At 33.3% G+C, this 15147-nt stretch overlaps 3 protein-coding genes across 3 annotated transcripts; all 3 read left to right on the top strand.

The window, feature by feature from the left end:
* Window positions 1–1712: 1712 nt before the first annotated feature.
* LOC101491425 (putative glutamine amidotransferase GAT1_2.1) lies at window positions 1713–4157 on the top strand. Its single transcript, XM_004492906.4, has 4 exons — window positions 1713–1900; window positions 2143–2873; window positions 3215–3421; window positions 3657–4157. The coding sequence occupies exons 1-4, from the start codon at window positions 1813–1815 to the stop codon at window positions 3906–3908; spliced, it is 1278 nt and encodes a 425-aa protein (XP_004492963.1). The 5' UTR covers window positions 1713–1812; the 3' UTR covers window positions 3909–4157.
* Window positions 4158–5019: 862 nt separating this feature from the next.
* On the top strand, window positions 5020–11948 carry LOC101491108 (pentatricopeptide repeat-containing protein At2g37320-like). Its single transcript, XM_004492905.4, has 2 exons — window positions 5020–7378; window positions 11337–11948. The coding sequence occupies exon 1, from the start codon at window positions 5246–5248 to the stop codon at window positions 6782–6784; it is 1539 nt and encodes a 512-aa protein (XP_004492962.1). The 5' UTR covers window positions 5020–5245; the 3' UTR covers window positions 6785–7378; window positions 11337–11948.
* LOC101497704 (LEAF RUST 10 DISEASE-RESISTANCE LOCUS RECEPTOR-LIKE PROTEIN KINASE-like 1.3) lies at window positions 10414–13373 on the top strand. Its single transcript, XM_004492996.1, has 5 exons — window positions 10414–10574; window positions 11180–11240; window positions 11337–11355; window positions 12512–13186; window positions 13285–13373. Exons 1-5 carry the CDS (start codon window positions 10414–10416, stop codon window positions 13371–13373), a joined length of 1005 nt encoding a protein of 334 aa, XP_004493053.1.
* Window positions 13374–15147: the final 1774 nt, after the last annotated feature.

Genomic DNA, 15147 nt, shown 5'->3' with positions numbered 1-15147 from the left:
CCTGCTCTTTAATGTTCTGAACCTTCTCTTCGATGTTCTACTCTTTAGGTTCCTCGTAATCCTTTTGTTCAGACTCCTGAGCATCATTTTCAGACTCTTGAACATCTTCGCCAAGGTTATGAGACCTAAAACCATGTCTACGACATCGGTGACGAGATTGACGATTAGCTTCATTCACTTATCGATATGATGTTGTGGGTGGAACTCCATCGGCTCTATCACCTATGTTGCTGGTGATAGTAAGAATAATTTATCCGTTCGTACTTCTGGTTTTAGACACTGTAAAATTAAATTAACATATTAATTATTATATCAATAATTAATTTATTTTTTTTGGAAATTTTCAAATATTTCGAATATTTTAAAACCTCTGAATGTTTTAAAATTTTAAGTTTTGAAAGTTTCAGTTTTTTAAAGTTTTGAATGGTAAAAGAAATTAGATTTTCAAACGCATTAAATATTTGAAATGTTCAAAAGTTTTTCTTATTTTGAAATTTTTTTCTATTTCGAGAGTTTCATTTTGTTTGAAAGTTTTGAAATTCATAAATTTTTTCTATTTTGAAACTTTCAAATTTATGGAAATTTCTCATTTTAAAAGTTTCAAAAAATATTCAAACTTTTTTAAAATTATATTTCAGAAGTTTGGAAATATTCGAAATTGCTGGAGTTTTGCTAAATTTTTAAATATGTAGTAAAAAAATAAAAGGTAAAATTTTTCAAATTTTTATATATAATAAAATAGTAAAATTATGTTTTCACATGGCTTTAGTAACTAACAGGTAGAAAACTCTTCTATGAATTGTTTCTCCTCCTTAGACCATAATTAGCTTGTGTTGCATTTAGTGTTTTTTTTTTTTTTTTAAGTTTTGGGTTTTGGCCCACTTATTACCAAATAAAAAACCTTTTGAAAGTGTTTTTTAATTTTGTTTTGAAAGGAAATAAAACGTGTGAAAAGTGAAGCATACGCGGAGCCACGGCGCTGTTCCCTTGTTTTCTGTCTCGTCTGCGCCTCCAACGCTCTTGTTGACTTTGACATGCGTTGTCATCTTGAAAATTCAAAATTGAAATCTTTTTTCCTCACAATATATTTAAAAAAACAAAAAATGCATTGAATATTCGTAAAAAGATGCATAAATTGTACCCAAAGAAAATGCACAGATTATTTAGAAAATGGTGAACTCTTCCACATGCTAAGTTTAGTTGGATATACATAAGGATCACTCGTTTGAAGTCACTAGCTTCATTTTTATATTTATTTATTATGATTTATAGGTGTTAAAAGAATTACATTATATATCATATTATTTTTAAATTTGCAACAAATACACCTTTGACCTTAATTATAAAAAAATATAAACATTTTCAAATTTGTTAAAAATTATATATAATTTTTATAAAGAAATGAATTTAATTTTCTTGACTATATATAAAAAGAATTGTATTTACTAACCTACTCAAAATTACACTAATAGTACTTATCTCCATTTTTTTTAATAATTGAGGTCAGACAGAATAATATTAGTTAACATTTGTTGATGTTTATTTTTAATGAAATTATAGATTTATAATAAAACTTGTATAACATTTAAAAATAAAAAATAAATTTGGATAACATTTGATGATACTAATGTTACTCATAAAACAGTGGACCTCATTGCTAACTATTAATCCTTATCCTAATCTGAATCCTATAAATACTATACCAAAGATAGCCTCATTAGAATAACATACACAACTTCTTCATAATTTTCTTCAACATCAAATCTTAATCAAACACCGATAATATAGCAATTATCAACTCAACCAATTACAATGTCTTTCGATCTCTCCGTCATTCTCCCTCGTGTTCTAATTGTTTCTAGACGAACCCTTCGCAAGAACAAATTTGTTGATTTTGTTGGTAAGTTTCCATTTCCTCATAAACATGCTTCAATTAATCAAAAACGTGTTGTTTTTATTTTTGTTTTATAGTAATTGAAATTCACGATTCAAAGAATGCAATTTAATTTCTCAAAATAATATAATTCTAGAGCTGCATGCGAAAGATACTATAAAACAAAAATAAAACCCTTGATTGTTTATTTTCCTAATAATGCGATATACCCTTTTTAATTATTAATTGTTACATGATTATTTTTTCAGGTGAATATCACCTTGATCTTATAGTCGGTTATGGCGCGGTACCGGTCATAGTTCCTCGTGTCTCCGGGGTCCACATGTTGTTGGATAGCTTTGAACCAATTCATGGCGTACTTCTATGTGAAGGAGAAGACATTGATCCATCATGGTATGAACAAGACACATCATGTCTTTCTCAAGAGGAATTAGAAGAAATAAAGAGACTACATGTGAGTGACACATCAATTGATAAAGAAAAAGATTCAATTGAATTAGGACTAGCCAAACTTTGTTTAGAAAGAAACATTCCCTACATGGGAATTTGTAGGGGATCACAAGTCCTAAATGTGGCATGTGGAGGCACTTTATATCAAGACATAGGAAAAGAGCTTTCAAAAAGTTGTTTAGAGAGTGAAAAGGTGGTGCATATGAATTATGATGATTATGATGGACATAGACATGAGGTAAAAGTTGTTGAAAACACACCTTTGTATCATTGGTTTAAGGATTCTTTGGAAGAAGGGAAAATGGAGATTTTGGTTAATAGTTATCACCATCAAGGTGTTAAGAGACTTGCACAACGTTTTCTTCCAATGGCTTTTGCACATGATGGTTTGGTTGAAGGGTTTTATGATCCTGATGCTTATAATCCTGAAGAGGGTAAGTTTATTATGGGATTGCAGTTTCATCCTGAACGTATGAGGAAGGTTGATTCAGATGAATTTGATTATCCAGGATGCCCCTTTGCTTATCAGGTTCGAAAACAAGAATAAACTATCAATTTGTCTCTAAATTTATAATACTACTATTAATTTTACTTTATTTTTTCAACCGGAAGAATTGTCCATATATATTTAACATTCTAACATGTCTTGAACATAATTGTCTCTGGTTGGAGGAAAAAAACCAGAATGAATGTAACAAGGGAGTACTATTTTCATTTATTGGAGGGACAAAGTAGGAGAAATGGTGTCAATTTTGAGAAAAAGTCGATGATTTACATATTAAAATGATTGCTTTCAGGATTATTTTGGTGCTAATACATTATTGACTAGTTAAGTTAATTAACATTCCAAAACTCATGAAAAAAATGCAGGAATTTGTGAAGGCAGTGGTTGCATATCAGAAGAGGTTGAGTAGTTTAACATCGATTAAAAAGCCTCTAATGCTTAATAAGGAAATGGAAAACAAAAGGAAAGTTATTGTGCGTAGTTTCTCACATGCAAAAGACCTCTACAATGCTGGTCGTGGGATGAACTCAACCAAAGATTCTGAACTTGAAGCTGGAGCAGAGTTTCTTGAGGTACACAGCTATACAAATATTCCATTTCTTTATGACTTTAATTATGCCATTTTATTGGATTCAGATCCTTTCTACAGTGCAAAAAAAAAATTCGCTTAAAAAATAGTCCTAATTAAAAAAAATGTGTGACAGGATTAGAGTCCTATTTTATTTATTTTGTGTTGGGTCATAGGAATGTGATTTTTTTTTCCTTTTCTTTTTCTATTTATTGATTTATGTTTTATTTAATTTGTAGTCAAACACAGCCTTGAGCGTGCAACAAGAGAATAGGCTAAAGCAAATGGGTGCAACAGTTAGAAATGCAGGGTCATACATTGAGAGATTGAAGTTGAATGAGGAAAGAGAGAAAATGGCAAGAAGTGTGATGGGAAAAATGTCAATTGAAAAATTATCAGAACTCTTGTCTTTCTATCACACTATGGGACAGATTTGTTCAGAAGTGTTGGAAAGAAAGATACATGGCATTGTGAATGACATTAGTTTATGATTTTGTTCCTAATTCATTTGTCTTTTGTTGACCATGTAGTGTTTGCTCCAAGTTTGATGTGCTACACTACGGGGCATGATTATGTTTGTATTATTTTTCTTCCGTCTTGTTTTTGGTGAGAGTGCTCATTTTTGTAATACTTTTTTTTATCCTTCTATTTTGTTACCTAACTTTGTCCATTGCACATGTATATGCATGTTTTGTCACTTACATTATATCCAGTGGAATAAAAAATGCATTTATTTAAAAGTTTGTCTGTCTCATCTTCTTGTGCTTACAATCAATCCTCAAGTATTATTTTTTTCAGGAAATACGAATGAGAATCTTAATCTCAAGTACTTTTTAAAAACCGGATTTGACTAATATTTATCACACTTGAATTATTAGTAAGAATGGAGTACATGAATAGTTAAATCTTATTCTCACTTTAATGAGAATATTTTACTTCCACCACTTTCTCGGTGAATAATGGCATGAGAAAGGTGTCAATAAAATTGGTCAATTTGAGAAGGAGTTTATTTATATTTCACAAAGGCAGGAGTTTAGTTCCAAGTGTTAAAAAAATTTCTATATAATAAAAATATGAAAAAAATTCAAGTTACTTTATTATTATTTTTTTGTCAAATAGTCTAATATACTAAATTCACATACATTACATCCGAAAAAGTCGATAACCTGAGTTTAAACTCATACCTCTATATTGATGTTTTTATAATTAACAATTGAGATGTATTTGCACGACTTCAAGTTATTTTATTATTAAGAATACTTTATATATGAGAATTAATTTTCTATCGATGTAATAAAATAAATAAATTTATATTTTTAATGTCTCAAATAATTTTTCTAAGGCAAAATTATACAAGATATCTTAGACGACAACAAAAATAACGTTATTTACTTGTTTTTTCTTTTTCTTAACACTTTTCTAATTGAAAATAAATAGTTTAAAATTAATTTTTATATTATTTTATTTGAATAATTGTTTTCTACATATATTTTTAAATTGTTTTTTATTTATTTTAAATTTATACTTTATATTTTGTCACTTTACATATGATTTATTAAAAGATAGTTGGATTGATGATGTCAAAAAAACACCAATAACTATCATCAGCGTGTTTTTGGCGAAACAGACAAGCACAAATTAAATATTTGCTGCGGATATTCGAACCTGGTAGCCGATTAATTATAACTTTTTCTAACCATGAATGACTATGAAATAAACGCTGCCTAACAGTTTTCTGAATCAATGTAAACTATTTTGTGAATTAAGGTTCAGTGTCATGCTTTTTTGCCAACATGTGTCTGTCTCAAGTTTCACACAGGTATGACCTATGGATTCCATTAGAATGGCCACATCACTGTTCTTCCTTGCAAGGAACAGGATTCCAACATATTTTCATAGTAAAAATCATTTTCGTAGGCCTTTCTCTTTCCACAAATTGGGACCCAAAAGATCAAACAAAGATTTAACTAATGCTCTAAGAGTCCTTAAACTCGTATCCCCCCAAAAAAGTGTCACTGATATTGAGAATCGTCGAAGTCATCTTAGGCTAGTTGAGGACATTTTAGACAACACTGCAACAAATCCTCTTTGTGGAAATTCAGCTACTCTGAACACTGTTACTGAAACCACAATTCAATCCTCTGTTCTAGAAATGGAACAAGGATTGGGAATTGATGTGTGTTTTTTGTCCCTTGCTTTGAGCTCGTGTGGATCCAAGCGTGACCTTTATGGAGGTATTCAGTATCACTGTTTGGCAATAACAACTGGGTTCATTGCCAATGTTTATGTTGGAACCTCTTTGATAAGTTTGTACAGTAGATGTGGTTTGTTGGGTGATGCATACCGTGTGTTTGATGAAATGTCTGAGAGAAATGTGGTTTCATGGACAGCAATCATTGCTGGGTTTGCGCAAGAATGGCGGGCTGACATGTGTTTAGAGCTCTTTCATAAGATGAGGGATTTGGAATTGAAACCAAATTATTTTACTTACACTAGTCTTTTGAGTGCTTGTATGGGCAGTGGAGCACTTGGACATGGAAGAGGTGTTCACTGTCAAATAATTCAAACGGGTTTTCATTGTTACCTGCATGTTTACAATGCTCTCATTGCCATGTATTCCAAATGCGGGGCAATCGATGATGCCTTGTACATATTTGAAAACATGGTGAATCGGGATGTTGTAACATGGAACTCTATGATTGTTGGGTATGCACACCATGGGCTTGCACAAGAGGCGATTAGTCTCTTCGAGGAGATGACAAAACAAGGTGTTAATCCCGATGCTGTAACTTTCCTTGGTATTTTATCCTCATGTCGGCATGGAGGTCTTGTTAAAGAAGGTCAAGTTTACTTTAATTCCATGGTTGATCATGGTTTGCAGCCAAAACTAGATCATTATTCCTGCATTGTAGATCTTCTTGGTCGGGCTGGTTTGCTTCTTGAGGCTCTTGATTTCATCAAAAACATGCCTGTTTGTCCGAATGCTGTGATATGGGGTTCCCTACTTTCTTCCTCTAGACTTCATGGAAGTGTTTGGATTGGCATCCGAGCAGCAGAAAGCAGGTTATCGTTGGAACCAGGGTGCTCTGCAACACTTCTCCAGCTGGCAAATCTGTATGCAAGTGTTGGTTGGTGGAATCAGGTAGCACGAGTGCGAAAATCAATGAAAGACAAAGGTCTAAAATCAAATCCTGGTTGTAGTTGGATTGAAGTCAAAAGCAAAGTCCACATATTTGAAGCACAAGATAAGTCAAATAGCAGAATGACTGACATCCTTTTGATAATGGATAGTCTGGCAGACCACATGAGTGGTTTAAGTCTTCAGTTTCAGATGTCTGAGGAGGAAAACATTTGGCTTTCAGAATGAATTTCAATGTCAGGGCTTGCTTTCTAGCATTTCCAGCATTGACTTGCATATTTGGCATTGACAGAAACAGAGGGAAGACATTTTTCTGGTCAGTGAAACATTGTTCATTGATAACAGGAAATTCTAGAAACAATGCAAGCAATATGGACTGTGTGAAATTCGATATAATTCTCCTTGTGCATGTCATGACCATAATTATTGCAGAAAAATAGTTGTCTTTCTGTGGAGTGATTGAGAGAGAAAGTTAAGAAAGCATGATATGGATTCTGTTCCTTTGACAAAGTGAAATATCACCCATTTGACGTCTATCCATTCATTCATCCTTAAAGGATGACAAACAATTATCTTGTTTTGTCAAGAAACAAAAGGGAAAAGACTTCATTGACACTTGACACCAACATCAACTAGTGTCACCTTGAGGCTGGCATGAGTGGGAGGAGAACATTGAATATCACATACAGGATTGTGTAGATTAATTTCATGGTGTTTAAGCAAATTCCAGTTCAATAAACATTGCTGGAGGTTTGATTTACACCACTGATGGCATCTCAATTCTCAAGGTTATTCTATGCGACAAAAGCTTTTCTTCACCAGGTATTAGTTGGTTAGCAGTTGTATACAGTTAAATCTTACTGAAATGAGATGTAATTGATTATGATAACTATGTTGCTTATATATACTTATAATATTTTATACTTATTTTAATAAGATAGATTTCCCAATAATTTATGGATTTGACATTGTGAAATTCTGTTTCTCTGTTTTATTATTAAAAATTATCCCTTAATTATAGGGATTTGGTGTATAGTATTAGAAACAATATAATACAGGTCCCTACAAGTTACACAATCCCGGCCTCCAAATCACATGGCTACAAACAGCACTATTAATAATACAGGTCCACCTACTTCTGGTACCTTAGCAATACCAAATTCACCTTCATCTCCTCCCTCATCCCACATGCCTACTCCCACCCTTGGTTCAGGTTCCAGGCCTGCTACACCCAGACCTGTACCTCTCTCTCCCAACCTTTCTCTTTCTCAACCTCTTGAAGACCAATGGGCGGATGCCTTAACAAAACGACCACTACTACAGCCATTATGACCACCGCGAGAGCCGTATCCTTGATAATCTGAGTTATTCGCATTCACATATAGAAGTACTAATTATATTCTCCTTATTTATCTTAGTATCTCGTATATATATATGATGTATTGTTAGCATATTTCAGTTTAATAAAATATATTTCCCTAATTCTTGAGCTGGTATCAGAGCTCCCGATTTTGGGGGGTCTTGCTTCCGCATAAACCCTTGCCGCCGTCTTTGTTTGCGGTTTCCTATGTTTTTCCAAACAGCGGTAATTGTTTATCCTTTGTTGTCTTCATTGCAACATTCTTATATCTGTTCAAAGTCAAACAACCCTTCTCTACTGCCGTGTTTTGTTTTACGGTGAGTAATGTTCATGCGAGTACTATTCATTGTGACTTTCTACCATTATTACTGCGTTAGAGGACACTTTCATCTTGTTGGTCCCATTTTACTGCTGGTTTTTGGTTATTTTGTGTTCTCTTGAGGAAGACACCGTCACATGATATTAATCGTGGTTGTTGAAGAAAGGAAAGAAGGATTGACTCGACTCACCGAAAATGAAGTACAAATTATTTCTTAGTAAGTTGGAGAAATCAACAAGTACTAGTTCTCTGGTATATTAAGGTGCACAACAATTTTCTTTTGGACGTAATGCTTCAAATACACCTTATAACCAACATTGGATGTTGGAGCCATTGACCACATGACACCCTTACCTACACACTTCTCTAATTAATCACCTTGTCCTAGCAAAAAAAAAAAAAAATCCAAAATAGATGATACCTTTATAACTACAGTAAGTCAAGGAGATGTCACTACAATGGACAATGTTGAGACTGAAATTGATTCTGAGAAAGATGAGACTGATGGCACTAATGTAAGATATGGGAAAAATCTAGAATATACAAGAAAAACAAATGTCATTCTTGAATTTGTTCACATCTAAGAGTCTAATCCGACTTTACATGAGGTAACTTCCCTTGACGCTTCAAACTCTAGTGATCCAATCTATGAATCTTCCCATGCACAGGAATCAGAACCCAACACACCACTAACTTATGATGACCTCCATATCCCAATTGCCCTTAAGAAGAATACTAGGACATGTACCAACAAGCCACTCCACCTTCTATCCAACTGACTACCTATGCTTTGAAAAATTTTCACCTACCCATAAAGCCTTACTCACAAGCCTGAACACAACCACTATATCTATTTCTTTATCTGAAGCATTGTTTGACAGGAAATGGAAACAAGCCATGGACTTGGAAATGGAAGCACTACATAGGAACAATACTTGAGATTTGGTTCTCGTAACCTTGACCAAGTATCCATAGTTTGATGTCGGCGGCCCAACTATCATAATTTGACCCATTCAATTTTTCTATAGAGAGAGGAGAAGTGATGTAGTTGGTAAAGATGCTCTTTGTTTCAGACTGAGACGTCATGGTCAGTAAAGAGTGTCAGAAAACGGGTCGGAACCGGGAAAACAGGGGGTGTTTGAACTGGAACTCGTATATCCGTAACTCGAAACTGAAAACTGAGGGCATATATGGAAGCAAGAGGCCGATGCGAGTGCCACGGAAGAAGCGGCGCCGTGAACAGCTGCCGGACGCGCCATCACGCGCAATGTTGCTGGCATCGCGTGGATCTCACGCGCGTTGAGGCTGGTGGTGCGTGGGGGCTTTTCTGACGATGCGTCTGAAGGGGTAGGCTGATCTGGGGTGTACGACGCTGTTGGAGTGGTTGTTCGTCGAAAAAAAATCGTCAGAGACAACAGCAGCAGCGACGACAGAGCGTGGACGGATAGACAAAAATTTAGGAATCAACATATCAAAGGCAGGGAGGAGGAAACCGGAGTTGAGAACACGGTTTGTCGGAAAAGAAAAAAAAATTCACCAGAACAGTGGGTCCATCGGGTAGTTGACGATTAGGGTTGTCTCTCAACAGGCTCTAGATACCATGTTAAATACGAAGAGTATTGAGAGACATGTTGAATAACCCGTGTGTTTCAACTACACAATGAAAGTTCTTTATATAGACTATGTGTATTAAACAAACATAATTGACAGTAATACTAATGGGCCGAAATACTTACAGTCCATCTAATCTAATTATTTACACTCTAATATAATATTTTAACAGAACTTACACCAATTTGATGTAAAAAATGTTTTCCTCCATGGAGATCTAGAAAAAGAGATGTATATGGACTTACCCCCATGGATACAGTGAGCATATTGCTGCCACCATCGTTTGTAAGCTAAAGAAGGCTCTATATGGGCTTAAACATTTGCCACAAGCGTGGTTTGTGAGATTTGCTAGAGTCGTGGTGGGTCTAAGTTTCAAACAAAGCCAAGGAGATCATACCCTCTTTATCAAACACTTTGAGTCAAAGGGAGTAACAGTGTTATTGGTATATTTAGACGACATTATAGTGAGCGATGATGATGAAAAGGAGATACAAATGTTAGGACAACACCTAGCCAAGGAATGAGATTAAAACCTTGGAAAATTTGAAGTATTTCTTGGGAATTGAAATGGCTCACTTTGAGAAAGAGATTTTCATATCCCAACAAAAATACATCACTAATCTTCTGCAAGAAACGGGCAAGACAATATGCAAGCCAATGAGCACACCAATACACCCAAATTTAAAGTTGAGAACCGCAGAAGAAGATACTACAGTTGACAAGGAAATGTACCAAAGATTAGTTGGAAGACTCATATATCTTTCACATACTAGACCTAATGTTGCCTTCGTTATAAGTCTAGTCGGTCAATTCATGCACCAACCTTGAGGTATACTTGTAAGCTGCACCCAAAATCGTGCAATATTTGAAAGGAACCCCAGGAAGAGGAATTTTGTTCAGATGAAATGGAAATGTGGGTCTTGAAGCATATACTGATGCTGACTATGCAGGGTCAGTTGTAGATAAAAGATCAACCACAAGATATTACACTTTCCTATGTGGGAATCTTGTGACTTGGAGAGTGGACACCTATTCACCAGCTATAGAGAGAGTGTCAAAATTTGTTTAGGTTTTATTATTAAAAATATCCCTCAATTATAGGGATTTGGTCGTATAGAGGTGTCAATATGGTGGGAAACATTATATTTGACACCAAGGACAATTAGTAAAAAATATGGTAGGAAACATTTGGCTTGTTCATATTAGTCTTCTTGAGTAGTTGGTTATTCTCTAGAGAAATGATTATATTTTACTTGAGGACGAACAAATTCTTAAGTTTAGAGTGGCAAGCCTTCAGATGATTGCTTTTCTTATGTTTATTGATTGATTTCAGCCATTTAATCCCAACTTTTAACATTGTTTTTCCTCTGGAAAATCTTAGTTTTCTTTTGATGGTATAAGCTGATTCTTCTGTACAGTTGGTAGGGTTTGGTTACATTTAAATGAGTTGTAATCTCATTTATTGTTTTTTGTTTTTGTTTTTGTTTCAGGGGAATAAAGAGCGCAAATGTAATTTGAAAATTGAAGAGAAAAGGACCAAATGAAGTTGAAAAAAGTGTCTTAAGCATCACTGTGCGGCCACACTCCCAAGCAAGGCCGCCAACAGTTGGTTGACAGTTAGGTGGCCATGTTGAGGCCCATAGTTGGGCGGCCTAGCATCCTAGATCATATACGAGTTATGTTTTCATTCAGTTTATCAATACTATTCGAATACAGTTTTGGAGTGTTTTCAGAACCTTGACAGAAGATCTTGATGAATGGCTAAGAGAGGATTAGTAGATGCTTGACTACCTTCATTTGTGCATGAATTTCTTTGCTCGTCTCTTTACTTTATGATTTCTGTTATTATGTTGAACTAAACCCCTTTCTTAAGTTGAGTGGATTTCAAGAGATATTTGTAATTATTGACTTAGTTTACTTAATTTTTATTCTTGTAATTTGATATTGACCACCCCTATTCTTAATGCTTTGTGAGGCATAATCACCACCTTTGGGGTCATTGATGAGAGTTTGATATATGTACATGCTATGAAATTGGGGATCTTGCAATCCTTTAGGCTATGGAAAGTCAACGAAGTTTGCTAAAATAATAAGGTTCTTGATATTAATGCTTATTCCTCTTTAATCACACATAAGGAATTAGAGTTCTTATTTGGGTATGAAGAACCAATAATTTATAGAATTAGGATTTGAGTGATATAGGATGGAGTGGAAAGTAGCCTAACAAAAACTCAGGGTTAGAAGAAGAGGGCATCCTTGCACTCTACACTTTTGAGATTAAATTGTGTTGGTCATTTAAGTGCAATGAATACAATGGAATTAAAAGATAGCTTACCTCACACCACACTAAAAAAAATAATGATTTAGGGAAACTATATGAAATTATTCTAATTAATTGAATACTCTGCATAAGTCATCTATATCACCGAATTTTTTGTATAAGTCACTGTCACCATGTATTTCTTTAAATACATTGTGTATTATATCTTTCATTTGAGTGACACACTCTGCATATATAAAGTTGTTGCAAATATTTCAGTTCTTTACTCTCTCAGAATGGCTTCTTTATTTAATATCCTTCATGTTATTCATATTTTTCAACTCATAATCCTCTTGACACTGATTCAGGTACCTTTATATTTGAGTTCTAATTTTTATTATAAAGGCTGTGAGAATCTGTTTAGTTGTGGAAATATAACAAATATCGGTTTTCCTTTCTGGGGAAACAATCGACCAAATGCGTGTGGCCACCCTTTGTTACAACTCACTTGCAAAAACAACATCAGCTACATAACCATCAATGGTGTCAAGTATCAGGTTTTAGAGGCTAACCCTTATGAACATACTTTGAGAATCACCAGAGAAGACTATTTGCAAGGACTATGTCCATCAAAACATGTCAACACCACATTAGACACTGAAATATTTGTTTATGATTTTAACTACAATAATCTTATCCTCTTCTATGGTTGTCCAAATCCAATTTCAATTAATTTCCCCTCTCCAAGTGGACACTTTCCATGTCCCTCCAATGGATATTCTGAAGAATATGTTTACACTTGGTTTGAGCCTAATATTGGTCCTCCAGCTTTTCCATGCAAAGAAAGTATGGTTGTTCCAGTTTCTTATTCATTAATTGATGATGTTAGTGATTTGACTAAAATACTGAAGGTAATTAGAGATGGATTTGTAGTGAGATGGATAGCTGGTATTGAAGATTGTGAGAAGTGTCAAAAATTAGGTGAATTTTGTGGTTATAACTGGATTTCAAATCAAACAACTTGCTACTGCAGAGATCAATCTTGTTCTAATTCTGTACCTGATTCTAATGCACTTCCAGGTATGTCTAAAGATTTTTGCTAACTGCTAATTGCATTTTCTGTTCTTTATAAAATGATAGTCTAATATGAATAATTAGTCAACTTGTTCACGATATAGTTTACTTAGGGATTTTGGATTTCTCGCAATTGGGAAATCCCATTTGCATATTGCATATTGCGAGGCGTCTGATCAAAATCGAGCACTAATACATGATTGAAATTTGAGGTGTCTGATCTTGATCAGAGTCATCAATCACTCTGCAATATGCAACTAAGGAAAATGTAGAATTTCCCAAAGCCAGACATCCTAATCCTTTACTTAGTCAGTTAGTCCTTATTATTAAACAGTAAGAGTTATTATCTACCAAAAACACTTGTTTTGTTTATTGAGTTTGACTGTTATCCCAAAACTCAAGTTGTTTATCAGTTGGCTAGTTCAAATAATAGCTTAATGTTATCCCTTTGGATTTTGTCTCATGTGTAGCTTTAAAACTAAAAATACATTTTCTTCTAGTTTAAATGGTATCTGGAGGACTTTAATAGTTTCATTAGTTTAAAGATCTGAAAACAGTTAGGCTATATATGCTTAGAAACTTTTAGAGAAGATGAAATTATGTTAAGTGGAAATAGATGGAATAGAAAATATTTGTTTTTCGACACTTGTCCTCACAATAGGTGAGTTGTGATGTCAAGGAGTTCCATAAGTGTATTGTAGTATTTGATTTTCTCTCAAACTTGAGAAATGAATGGTATTTCCCCCCGTTAATTCCGTGTTTGAAATTTCTATTTCTTATGGCATACCATATTTTCTCAAAATTTTGAAAGTGACATTGATGTTATGATGAGAAAATTGAAAACTTGCTTCATTTGGGAAGGAGTCGTCTTGACTAATTATGATGCTTGTGAAGTCTCAAATTGTATGAAAGAAACCTAAATAGTTTGCTTAGTCTATTTTCTTTTTTATATAATAGATTCAACTTCCATCCCTTTCTCCTTATTGTAGTAACGTATGAGACAATTAGATTTGTTTAAATATAAATCACTTTAATCATTTTAAAATAATTTTAATTTAATTAATTTTTTTTGTTAAAACATTTTTGAAATTTATTTTTTCTCGAAAACATATAGAAAAAATATATATATAATATTGAGACTTTTAATTTTCAAAAAAACTTAATAATTTTTTTCTTGGAATATATCTAAGAAAAAAATTGAAAAATATTTTTTACATCTATGTTTCTTGAAAAAAAAATTGAAATTCTTTTTTTGAAAAATTATCGATACTATTTATCTCGAAAATTCTTTTAATTGAGAAACTTTTGACAAATTTTTTTCTTGAAAAAAATCAAAATTTTTACATCTATTTTTCTAGAAAATTTTTTTTCTTGAAAAAATTGTCAAATTTTTTTTGAAATTTTCGATCTTTTTTTTCGAAAAATAATTGAAACTATTTATCTCGAAAATATTTTTATCGAGAAATTTTTTACATCTATTTTCTCGGAAAAATTCATAAACTTTTTTTTTTGAAAAAAATTTGAATTTTCCCAAATAAGAGCTAGTTCAAAATCGATTTTAACTAAAAATTTGTTCAAAATATGAAATTGATTTATATTTATAAATCAGTTTCAAACCGGTTCAAATTGAACTTGATTCGAAAATGATTTTCAAGAATTAAACCAAATCATTAATGTGGTTCAATTTAATTAAGTTTTTGCACCATGAATACTCCTAAAGACAATGACTTGATCGATCGTCAATTTAGCAAAATCTAAGAGAAAATAGAAAGGCATACCTCAAAACTAAATCATATTTATTTTCTTTCATTTTTGTCAAACTGACACCAATCAAATCTATCTATCTATTAATATATTAAAATAGACTCTTAAATCAATTGAATGACACATCACACCCTTATGTGTCTCATCATAGCATTTGCGCCACATCGATTATTTTGTTACGTGACACCCTTCATAAACTTCTA

The sequence above is a fragment of the Cicer arietinum genome, chromosome 3 (genome assembly GCF_000331145.2).
Source record: "Cicer arietinum cultivar CDC Frontier isolate Library 1 chromosome 3, Cicar.CDCFrontier_v2.0, whole genome shotgun sequence".
Classification (NCBI taxonomy): domain Eukaryota; kingdom Viridiplantae; phylum Streptophyta; class Magnoliopsida; order Fabales; family Fabaceae; genus Cicer; species Cicer arietinum.
The sequence above is the reverse complement of the archived record's forward strand: the minus strand, read 5'-3'. Positions and strand labels throughout refer to the sequence as shown.

Bases quoted from the DNA above. Each gene is read 5' to 3' on its own strand.
- LOC101491425 (XM_004492906.4), top strand. From the start codon at position 1,813: ATGTCTTTCGATCTCTCCGTCATTCTCCCTCGTGTTCTAATTGTTTCT. The intron at 2,874-3,214 runs GTTCGAAAACAA...AAAAAAATGCAG, and splicing joins GATGCCCCTTTGCTTATCAG to GAATTTGTGAAGGCAGTGGT. The intron at 3,422-3,656 runs GTACACAGCTAT...TTTAATTTGTAG, and splicing joins CTGGAGCAGAGTTTCTTGAG to TCAAACACAGCCTTGAGCGT.
- LOC101491108 (XM_004492905.4), top strand. From the start codon at position 5,246: ATGGATTCCATTAGAATGGCCACATCACTGTTCTTCCTTGCAAGGAAC.
- LOC101497704 (XM_004492996.1), top strand. From the start codon at position 10,414: ATGGCTCACTTTGAGAAAGAGATTTTCATATCCCAACAAAAATACATC. The intron at 10,575-11,179 runs GTACCAAAGATT...GATTGATTTCAG, and splicing joins ACTACAGTTGACAAGGAAAT to CCATTTAATCCCAACTTTTA. The intron at 13,187-13,284 runs GTATGTCTAAAG...TTCACGATATAG, and splicing joins TGATTCTAATGCACTTCCAG to TTTACTTAGGGATTTTGGAT.